Here is a 12,500-nt window from a genome sequence, read left to right as displayed (position 1 = left end):
GGTTAGGGGGATTAGGGTTATCATATATTAGGGTTATCATATATTAGGGTTAGGGGGTTAGAGTTAGAACACGTTAGGGTTAGGGGGTTTTAGGGTTAAAATATGTTAGGGTTAGGGGGTTTAGGGTTAGAACATGTTAGGGTTAGGGAGTTTAGGGTTAGAATAAATTAGGGTTAGGGGGTTTAGGGTTAGAATATGTTAGGGTTAGGGGGTTTAGGGTTAGAATATGTTAGGGTTAGGGGGTTTAGGGTTAGAATAAATTAGGGTTAGGGGGCTTAGGGTTAGAATAAATTAGGGTTAGGGGGCTTAGGGTTAGAATAAGTTAGGGTTAGGGGGCTTAGGGTTAGAATATGTTAGGGTAAGGGGGTTTAGGGTTAGAATATGTTAGGGTTAGGGGGCTTAGGGTTAGAATAAGTTAGGGTTAGGGGGCTTAGGGTTAGAATAAGTTAGGGTTAGGGCTGGTGGAGGGCCGGTGTTTGGGGGATTTAAGGCTCGTTAACGGAGCGGCGATTCGAATCAGGTGCGCCTAACGGGCCGCGCCCGGAGCCCGGGCCCCACAAGAGCCGAGCGCCCCACGAGGAGCGCCGATCCGAGTGCGGGGCGCCGGCGACGAAGACCGGACGGCGACAAAGACGCGTGGGAGTCGACTGCGGGAGTCGGCCATTCGCGCAACACACCGCGCGCGCACTGTGCTTTACGCACTCCACAAGGGCGCCCCGCAACACCAGCTAAACTACGCACACGCGCCTCACACACCCAACACGCTCTCGCCCACACTTTCCTCCACCGACGCCCACGCCGTTCGCCCCGCTCACGATCCCCTTTCACGACATTATTACACGATAAGCACGCCAAGTCCGCCGTTGCCCGTTCGGAGCGCGGCCGGCTCGGCACGCTTCGGGGAGCGCCGCGAGAAACGCGCCGTCCGCACGCCGCCCTTTCCGCCTCCACGACACGCGAGGGGGCCTCTCGCAGGCGGGAGAGCGCTTTAACGCTCGCCAAGTTGGCCACGCGCGCGGATTTCGTGCGAGAAACGCAGCGAGAAAACACAACGCGAGCCTGCAGCTGCGCCACGGCTGCGCAGCGCTGGCCGGGTTGAGTCTACAACGTTCTCATGCGGCGCTTAAGGGCCGCCCCCCTCGCCGCTGAGGGAGGTTCCACAGAACGCTACTGCAGCAGACACACTGTGCTCGCTCTCGCACGCAGCAAAGCAGAACGATGGCAGAAGTCGCTCCCGCCCCAGCCGCCTCGGCGCCCGCCAAGGCCCCCAAGAAGAAGGCCGCCGCCCGCCCCAAGAAGGCCGGCCCCAGCGTCGGCGAGCTTATCGTCAAGGCCGTCTCGGCATCCAAGGAGAGGAGCGGCGTGTCTCTCGCCGCCCTGAAGAAAGCCCTGGCCGCCGGCGGCTACGACGTGGAGAAGAACAACTCTCGCGTTAAGATCGCCGTCAAGAGCCTCGTCACCAAGGGCACTCTGGTGCAGACCAAAGGCACCGGCGCGTCGGGCTCTTTCAAGCTCAACAAGAAACAGGCCGAGGCCAAGAAGAAGCCGGCCAAGAAGGTTGCTCCTAAAGCCAAGAAGCCCGCCGCCAAGAAACCGGCTGCCGCGAAGAAACCCAAGAAGGTAGCGGCCAAGAAGCCCGCCGCGGCCAAGAAGTCTCCCAAAAAGGCCAAGAAACCGGCAGCGGCTGCGAAGAAGGCGACCAAGAGCCCCAAGAAGGCGAAGAAGCCGGCGGCTCCCAAGAAAGCCACCAAGAGCCCAAAGAAAGCCAAGGCTGTCAAGCCCAAAGCGGCCAAGCCCAAGGCGGCGAAGCCGAAGAAGGCTGCCCCCAAGAAGAAGTAAACGGTGCCGTTTACCTTCATGTTTTGTTCCTCTCTAACAACGGCTCTTTTAAGAGCCACCCACAGTTTCATTTCAAAGAGCTTCCTTCATATCATGTATCGAAAGCACATAACGGTGTTTAATGCGTATGATGTATGACACTGTTTATCATTACAATTCTCATTTTAACATACAAATAAGGCACGACCTCAGCCACTGTAGGTATTCGTTTCATCCGTTTGTTTTATTTATTATTGTAACTTTGATTTCATTTGAGCGGGAAGGCGAAAGTCTCCGTCTTCAGCCATTCGGTCTCTGTCTCACACACAAAGCAGGCAGCACGAGGAGGAGGGGGGAGTGGGGGCCCAAAGCGAGCAGCGGAGGGCGGGCGCTAGCGTTTGACGGCGGACACGCCATTGGCTGTCGCTCCGCCAAGCGTTTACACTAGAGGCTGCGCGAAGAGGAGGGGAAGGAGGGGGGAGCGGGCGCTGGAGTTCGACGGCGGCAACGCCATTGGCTGTTGCTGCGCGAAGCTTGTAGCCAATAGGAACGTAGGCGCTTTTGCTTTATCAACAGCGCCCGGGAGCCCGCTGCTTTATTTCAGTATTGTTCAGCGAACACATCTGAGCTGCATCATGAGCGGAAGAGGCAAAACCGGCGGAAAGGCAAGGGCCAAGGCCAAGACTCGCTCCTCCCGCGCCGGGCTCCAGTTCCCCGTGGGCCGTGTGCACAGGCTCCTGCGCAAAGGAAACTACGCCGAGCGTGTTGGCGCCGGCGCCCCCGTCTACCTTGCGGCTGTCCTGGAGTATCTTACCGCTGAGATTCTCGAGTTGGCCGGCAACGCTGCCCGCGACAACAAGAAGACTCGTATCATCCCCCGTCATCTGCAGTTGGCTGTTCGCAACGACGAGGAGTTGAACAAACTGCTCGGAGGAGTTACCATCGCCCAGGGTGGTGTGCTGCCCAACATTCAGGCTGTGCTTCTCCCCAAGAAAACCGAGAAGGCGGTCAAGGCCAAGTAAATCTCCGCTTTCCGCTTCTTTGTCCATACCCAAAGGCTCTTTTAAGAGCCACCCAACTCTACTCAAAAAGTGCTATGTTTCCTCCCCAGTAACAATACACATTATACATGTAATTCCCAAAGGGAAAAGGCTAATATACATATACATATGTGTATGTAAAATATATACATACATATATATATATATATATATATATGTATATTATATATAATGTGTGTGTGTGTGTGTATATTTAAGTATATATATTTAAGTGTATATATTTATATAAATATAAACTTACGCGCGCACACACACTATACTAAGCTGTGAGCAATAGGTAACACCAGTACACTTTCAAATCATAACAATCCCTATACACACGGCATTATTTTGAGTATACAGCTGTACACGGCTGTTTGTAATTAATTACAAGGTTATTGAATAAGAATTATTAAATTAAGCAATGGGAGCGCTTAAATTGCATTATATATATTATAATTAAACCCAGAATGGACTGCAGGAAGCCGCCAGTTTGTTCTATACGCAGTATTTTGCGTTTGGGCTCTCCGTGCGAAACGGCCAATAGGAAGGGCGCAGATCCAAGACGCCCAATCAGCGAGTAGCGGCTCTAAAGCATAAAAGGGCCGTGAGGAGGCGAGGCGCGTTATTCTCTTTACAGAGCTCAGCGCGATGGCAAGAACGAAGCAGACCGCCCGCAAGTCCACCGGTGGCAAAGCCCCGAGGAAGCAGCTGGCCACCAAGGCAGCCCGCAAGAGCGCACCGGCTACCGGCGGCGTGAAGAAACCTCACCGTTACAGGCCCGGCACCGTCGCTCTCAGGGAGATCCGCCGCTACCAGAAATCCACTGAGCTGCTGATCCGCAAGCTGCCCTTCCAGCGCCTGGTGCGTGAGATCGCTCAGGACTTCAAGACCGATCTGCGCTTCCAGAGCTCCGCCGTCATGGCTCTGCAGGAGGCCAGCGAGGCGTACTTGGTGGGTCTGTTTGAAGACACTAACCTGTGCGCCATCCACGCCAAGAGAGTCACCATTATGCCTAAGGACATCCAGCTGGCCCGCCGTATCCGCGGAGAGCGCGCTTAAACGGAGCGCTTTGACGTTTTCCCTTAATACCCAACGGCTCTTTTAAGAGCCACCTACCTGTGTCCGTGCCAAAAGAGTTGTTTTTCTACATGCTTTTTATATGCCAGTATGAAAAAGTAGTACTAATTGTGTACTCAAAACTATGAATAATTTTGACATAACGTATATTTTAGAACTATTTCGCGTCCTTTTTAATAGTCAGCAATTACTATATCTTACTGCAATGGATAAATATAAACACACAAGCACAATAATTATGAGCACATTATTGGTGAAATAATAGAGAAATGAATCTATATATATTATGTGTGTGTGCGTGTGTATTGAGGGAAGTGCTGCATGTAACATTGATGGAGCTTGGATGCCACCGTGCGGTTCAACTGCGCCATTGCATGCACTGTTATAAGTTGCAAGAGTTCTGTTGTAAGTGTGTGTGTGTTTACATAAATTGAACTCTTATTACTGAAAATGGCAATGTTTCACTATACGGTGGCATCCATCAGTGTTACAACATGTACAATTTAATATGTACACACATTGATATACTCGGTAATATTGTCATATTCTCTCTCTATATTAAAATATACCTAGCTACATATATATATGATATACAGAGAGAGAGAGAGAGAGAGCTCTTAAAACATGAAAACATAAGTATATAAATATATTGTAAGTCTCATGATACGTCCATAATATATAAATCAAGTAAACCTCACGATTGGTGCCGTTTAACAATATATATATATATATATATATATATATATATATATATATATATATATATATATATATATATATATATATATATATATATATATATATTACATTGCATTGATGAGGCTTAGTACCTTTTTATATGGACATGTAACATAAGACTTGCTTCACTTTGTATATATAAGTGAATGTTGAGCTGACTACTTCACGTTTTAAGAGTTAGGATGCCACTATGTGGTTAAAGTTCTGTATTGCATTGCTCAAGAATGCAATACAGAACATACATATATATATATATATTTTTTTTATTTATATATATATATAAATAGATTTATATATATATAAATCTCTCTCTATATATATATATAATTCTTGAGCAATGAAATACAGATATGTATATATACTTTTTTTTCTTTTTTATGGAAAGAAAATTAGATATTCATGCAAACACACGCACACATACATATTAAGGCAATGTGTCTTTGCAATGTTTGAGCATATCTTGTGGCTGTGTATGAGACTATGTACAAAACCAAATTGAGTCTGACTCAATCTGATAATCTGATCATAATAATGTTCATTAATACATGACTAATTATAAAATATTAATTATACATATTTATAACAATCACTAATAGCAATAAATTATGAATAAAAAACTATTAATAGTGAATAGAATGAGTAATACTAACATTAATAATAGTAATACAAATTACTTATATTAACATTTATAATTCTACTACTGCTACTACTACTACTACTAATAATAATAATAATAACAATCATAATGATACTACTACTAAAAATAATAATGATTTATTCATCATTATTTATTAATAAAGATTTGTAAATAATTATTAAACGTAAAAAATAACAATATTAACATTAATAATAGTAATGATATTATGGCGTTCATAATTATAATAATAATAATAATAATAATAATAATAATAATAATAATAATAATAATAATAATAAGAAGAAGAAGAAGAAGAAGAAGAAGAATAAGAATATTATTATTATTATTATTATTATTATTATTATTATTATTATTATTATTATTATTATTATTATTATTATTATTATTAGCACTACTTATAAAGTATATATATCTTATAGAGAGATATATTATATGTTTATTCTCCGGCCACGAGTGGAGTGTCTGGAGTGCTAGTTTGTTGGCTATCTGGCCTGCTAGCTGGGTGAGTGAAGCTAAATTAGCGATTAGCATGTACCATTAATTTGGCCAAATATACAGCACAAAACTAGCAGGTAGGTGTTCATACTGTCCCCTGTGTATGTATGTTATATTGTATAAATAGTGTATTTAGCCACAGTGGTGTTGAAACTCTCCTACAGGAGCGGTTGCTATGGCTTCCGAATAGGTAACTAGGCGCTAGCATAGCATAGCTTAGCTTAGCCTGAAGGTTTGTTTACGTTTTTGCTGTTCACAAAATGGCGGCCATTCCCTTCTCTAGGTCAGAGGTCACAAGGTACAGTGAATTTGATGTTTAGTTTATTCATGTAATTGCATTAAATTCTCATTTTAAGGGCAAAGTTTAACTGCAATTAATTAATTAAATGCCATTCCCCCATTCTCTAAAAAGCTAGCGTTTGTGGATATTTTGTTTTCCTTAAATGGCCGTCATTTGGTGTAATTCTGCTCGCTAACTATTACTTACACTAAGTCAGGAGGCACTAACCCTTTTAATGTCTAATGATTTTGGATAGAAAAATGACATAATTTTTGGAGCTAAGGTTAAAGGCAAGATTTAAACCGCTACTCTCTGACAAGTGAAACAAGTATTTTAAGAAATATTTTTTTTCTTTACTAATTATGTCATTAGCGTCCTGTCCAATTTTGACGGTGTATTTTAATGTGTGTTAATATGTGTAATAATAATTCTAACATGGATAATGTTAAATGTGTTGTGTGTGTGTGTGTGTGTGTATATATGTGTGTGTGAGTTGTTTATTTATTAAATGCTATCTCTATATAACATTGAAATAGGTTTAATGTACTGATCTTGTTACTTGTTGTTTTGTCTTTTTTTGTGTGGTTTGTGAGACAGTTATAGGGGATATGTTTTTTGGTTGGAGCTTGGAGCCCGTCTGCTGGTCGAACGCATACACTGCAGAGATTTATGAATGAGTGAGTGAGAATACAAATCTTTTTACCTGTTTTGTAATGTTTTATTTGTTTACGTGAATTTGGAATATGAGGGCCACATATGGTGGTGTAATTGTGTTAGTTCACATGGATCAGGAGGGTTTTTAACTGAACCAAATCTTTTATGTGTAGAGTGAGCGAAAAGGTTTGGGGCAAACCATCGAATAATAACAAATATTTGATTTGTTGTAAATTATTTTCAACTCCCAGCTCAATTTTTGAAGTACTTTAGAGGTACACATTAGTAGAAGTTTAATAACCTCTGTAATTGAGTCCACTTAGTTTGACGAATACACTATAAAAATCGTTTCTATTTGATAAAATATACATGATACACAGTATTCATGCTTCGTGTGTTCCACATTTTGGATTTCCAAAAGCTGATTATTATCCATGAGAACACAGGCTGTCTACTACTACTACTACTACTACTACTACTACTACTACTAATAATAATAATAATAATAATAATAATAATTATTATTATTATTATTATTATTATTATTATTATTATTATTATTATTAGTATGGTTGTTGTTGTTTTTTATTTATTTATTTATTTATTTATTTATTTATTCGAGTGTTCCAACACTCTGTGATTTAGAGCTTCTTAGAGTCTCTGAGAAACATACTTAGTCAGAAGACTCCTCCTCCTACTACTACTACTACTACTACTACTACTACTACTACTACTACTAATAATAATAATAATAATAATAATAAATATTGTTAATATTATGATTAATATTATTATTATTATTATTATTATTATTATTATTATTATTATTATTATTATTATTATTATTATTATTGTTGTTTGTGTTATTGTTATTATTTGTAGTATTATTATGGTTGTTGTTGTTTATTTGTTTATTTATTTGACTGTTCCTACACCTCTCTTGAGCGAGAACAATCTGTGATTTAGAGCTTATTGCGTTATATTACGACCCTCATGTAAGAAGTGAGAGGTTTCTGACCCATAGCTTATTTCAAGAGGTTGCGTACAAATGTGTACTTTTCATCACAACTTGATAAGGACGTTTTTATCTTTTAAATATTACCATATAAAGATAGCTAGATATTCGTTGTCTGTTTTTGTGTGTTTTGACAGACAGTTCTAGGGGAGATGTTTTTTGGTGGAGCTTGGAGGCCATCTTCTGGTGGAACGCAGACACTGCAGGGATTTATGAATGAGTGAGAGAGCATACAAATATTTTTACCTGTTTTGTAATGTTTTATTTTTTTACATGACTTAGGATTATGAGGGCCACATATGGTTGTCTAATTGTGTAATTCTCATGGATCAAGAGATTTTTTAACAGATTTTAATATTTTATTTTAAGAGTCAGCGAAAATGATTGGGGCACAGTGCGAATTATTGCTAGACATTCGGATCTTAACAAATATTTTATTTGAGTTGTAAATTATTTACAACTCCCAGCCCAGTTTTTGATGTACTTTAGAGTTACACATTAATAGAAGTTTAATGAACTCGCTTATATTGGATAAAACATACATGATACACAGTAATCGTGCTTGGTGTGTTCCACCATTTGGATTTCACACGGCTGATATTTTCCATGAGAACAATGGCTGTGTCTGAGAAACATAGTTACTCAGAATACTCCTACTGCTACTACTACTACTACTACTACTACTACTACTAATAAGTATTATTATTATAATTATAGTTATAATACTAATAATGATTATTAAAGATCTTATTATTAAGTTTTTAGTTGTTTATTTGATTAGTTATTTATTTATTTGCCTGTTCCTACACCTCTCTTAAACGATAACACTCTGTTATTTAGAGCTTATTGTGTTATATTACGACACTCATGTAAGAAGTGAGAGGTTTCTGACCCATAGCTTATTTCAAGAGGTTGCGTACAAATGTGTACGTTTCACCGCAATTAGATTAGGACGTTTATCTTTTACATATTATCATATGAAGCTAAACAAATGAGATTTCTTTATTCAGTTGGTTATCACAATACACATATATGGTCACAAAATTGTCATATAGTACTTTATACTAAAGAGCAGAGGATCTTGCTAGATGTTTTTGCCTCCCTTCCATTTGCTAATGTTGCCCACTGGTGATCCACTAAGCAGTAAATATGTTAATGCATTTTATTGTTAAAATTAGTTTTTGTTTTTGTTTTTTTGGGACATTTGAAGGGACACCATAAAACAGGAAATAAACGAAACTTCCAAAAAAACATCTAAAAATATATATACCTAAAATAATATATAAACCAAAAAAGAAATAGAAAAAGAAACCCAAAAATATTTATGAAATTATATGTATGTTCATGTATTTATTATTATGTGTGTGTGTGTGTGTGTGTGAGAGAGAGAGTGAGGTCGTGTATAACCATAATATGCAATATTTATTCTTTAGGTTATTTCTCTTTTCAAACCACTTTCTTCAGCTTGTCACAGCATTTATTTTGTATTGGAGAGAACAGCATGAAAAGATAATAATATTAAGACATTTTGAAACTCAATCACGTGGTTCCGTAGAGCATGGTTGTGTTTTTGAGGCCAGGGACTACAATCCCGAGCACTATACAGAGTACAAACGCGGTGACGTCACGGTACGCGTGGCGCATCGTCGTGACGTTTCGGAAGGCTATTGGAAAATAGGAAAAACAGCAACCAAAACATTAATCGTTCAGCCGTAGTCTTTTTGATTGACAAAACATAATACGTTTATGTATTTTTTTTTTATGCTATCTCCATGTAACATGTAAATATATTAAATGTACTGATGTTGTAACTTGTTGTTTGGTTATTTTTGTGTTGTTTGTGAGACAGTTCTTTTGTGTTTTTTGGTGGATCTTGGTCGCCATCTGCTGGTCGAACGCAGACACTGCAGGCATTTATGAACGAGTGAGTGAGAATACAAATCTTTTTACCTGTTTTGTAATGTTTTATTTGTTTACATGATTTAGGATTATGAGGGCCACAGATGGTTGTCTAATTGTGTTAGTTCACATGGATCAAGAGAGTTTTTAACTGCAATATTTTATGTGTAGAGTGAGTGAAAAGGATCGGGGAATAGAGCGATTTATTGATAGACATTAAAATATAAACAAATATTTTATTGGATTAGTAAATAATTTACAATTCCCAGCACACTTTTTTTGAAATACTTTAGAGGTACACATTAGTAGAAGTTTAATGAACACCGTAATTGAGTACACTTAGTTTGACGAATACGTTTTAAAAAATCGCTTATATTTGCTAAAACATACATGATACACAGTAATCGTGCTTCGACTTCGACGTTCCACATTTTCGTTTTCACAAGGCTGATTATTATCCACGAGAAGACAGGCTGTCTCTGAGCAACATACTTACTCACTACTACTACTAATAAAAATAATAATAAATATTCTTATTCTTATTCTTATTCTCATTACTATATTTGTGGTTGTTGAAGTGAGAGGTTTCTGACCCATAGCTTATTTCAAGACATGGCGTACAAATGTGTACTTTTCATCACAATTTGATTAGGACATTTATCTTTTAAATATTATCATATAAAGATAATAGAATGAGATATCTTTATTCAGTTGGTTAACACGATCCACATACATGGCCCCAAAAGTGCCATATAGTGCCAGATGTTTGTTTCCCCCTTCCATTTGCAAATTGGCCACTGATGATCCACTAAGCAGTAAATACGGTAATGAAGGATTTTATTTTATTTTATTGTAAATTTGAAGGGACAACATGAAACAGGAAAAAAAAAAAACCTACCAGAAATAAATTTAATAAATTATATATACATAAAATAATAAAATTAATTCAAACAAGACATAGAAAAAAGAAACAACTGCTACATATATATATATATATATATATATATATATATATATATATATATATATATATATATATATATATATATATATATATATATATATATGTGTGTGTAATCATATATATGTTCATGTATATATTCCAACATAATACATTTATTTATTTATTTTTATTTAATGCTATCTCCATGTAACATGTAAATAGATTTAATGTACTGCTGTTGAAACTTATTGTTTGGTTATTTATGTGTGGTTTGTGAGACAGTTCTAGGGGAGATGTTTTTGGTGGAGCTTGGAGGCCATCTCCTGGTCTAACGCAGACACTGCAGTGATTAATGAATGAGTGAGTGAGCGTACAAATCTTTTTACCTGTTTTGTAATGTTTAATTTGTTTACATGAATTTGGATTATGAGGGTTGTCTAATCCTGTTCATTCTCATGGATCAAGAGAGTTTTTATTAACTGATCTAAATATTTCCAGTGTAGAGTGCGAAAAAAGGATTGGGGCATATTCCAAATTATTGATAGAAAATAAACAAAACTCCCAGCACAAGTTGGGAAGTACTTTAGAAGTACACATTCATAGAAGTTTAATGAACTCGTAAATAAAATTAATACACCTAGTTTGACGAATACACTTTCCAAAATCGCTTATATTTGATAAAACATACATGATACACAGTAATCGTGCTTTTTGTGTTCCACACTTTGGATTTCTCAAGGCATATTACTATTATTATTATGATTATTATGATTATGATGATTATTATTATTCTATTTTATTTGCTTTTTTTGTTTGTTTTATTGAGTATTTTGGACTGCTCCTACATGTCGATCACACTACATGAGCTCCTACATGAGCGATAACACTCTGTGATTTAGAGATTATGTAGTGAGTACGATACTATTTGAATACATATTAATATGTTTAATTCATGTTAATGTTTGTAAATTAGCTTAAGGTTCACACAATAGTACCTTCATATACAGTCAGCTAATCTATTCAGATGTTAACTAGACATTTTATGTGCAGGAGACCAAACCATAACATGCTGCATAAAACACACTTGCTTGACTGTGACACTGTGTCCCACATGGTTCAGTGCATCATAAAGTGTGTCTGGCAAGATGTAATATTCAGCATTCATTGGTGTAAGATATCTGCAGTTACTAATTTCAAGCAGGTTCATTTCAGCAGATATTGTATATAATCTGTATTTCTGTAGCGCTCTAGTGTATGGGGGCGGTGCAGACGGCCACACTGTGAGGGGCCACCCAGCTGCTTTGTACTGGGCTCCGCCTATCTGTCCTCAACTAGGTCCGGTAGAGTAGAATATCATGCGCTGGCTGTCCGATGTAGCTTCATTCTTTCTTCTCGTCTACTGGGAGCAAGAGCAGCTACGATGTCCGGACGCGGCAAAGGAGGCAAGGGGCTCGGGAAAGGAGGCGCCAAGCGTCACCGCAAAGTTCTTCGCGATAACATCCAGGGCATCACCAAGCCCGCTATCCGCCGTCTGGCGCGTCGTGGTGGCGTCAAGCGTATCTCCGGTCTGATCTACGAGGAGACCCGCGGTGTGTTGAAAGTGTTCCTGGAGAACGTGATCAGAGACGCCGTCACCTACACCGAGCACGCCAAGAGAAAGACCGTCACCGCTATGGATGTGGTGTACGCCCTGAAACGCCAGGGACGCACTCTGTACGGATTCGGAGGTTAAACGCTCGTCTCGAACACCGCTAACAACAACGGCTCTTTTAAGAGCCACCCACAAATCCACCCAAAGAGCAGTTTTCCGTGTTGGAATAAGATGCAGTAGTTCACTAACACTTAATTTCCCTATATAAAACATCCCACTGCCCATGAAT

General features: G+C 39.0%; 1 protein-coding gene across 1 annotated transcript; it reads left to right on the top strand.

The window, feature by feature from the left end:
* The first annotated feature begins 2,295 nt into the window (after positions 1-2,295).
* Positions 2,296-2,896, top strand: LOC125780621 (histone H2A). Its single transcript, XM_049463079.1, has one exon. It carries the CDS (start codon positions 2,454-2,456, stop codon positions 2,838-2,840), a length of 387 nt encoding a protein of 128 aa, XP_049319036.1. The 5' UTR covers positions 2,296-2,453; the 3' UTR covers positions 2,841-2,896.
* The last annotated feature ends 9,604 nt before the right edge of the window (positions 2,897-12,500 follow it).

This window comes from Astyanax mexicanus, chromosome 13 (genome assembly GCF_023375975.1).
Source record: "Astyanax mexicanus isolate ESR-SI-001 chromosome 13, AstMex3_surface, whole genome shotgun sequence".
Lineage (NCBI taxonomy): Eukaryota > Metazoa > Chordata > Actinopteri > Characiformes > Acestrorhamphidae > Astyanax > Astyanax mexicanus.
The sequence above is the reverse complement of the archived record's forward strand: the minus strand, read 5'-3'. Positions and strand labels throughout refer to the sequence as shown.

Coding starts and splice junctions, on each gene's coding strand:
- LOC125780621 (XM_049463079.1), top strand. CDS start 2,454: ATGAGCGGAAGAGGCAAAACCGGCGGAAAGGCAAGGGCCAAGGCCAAG.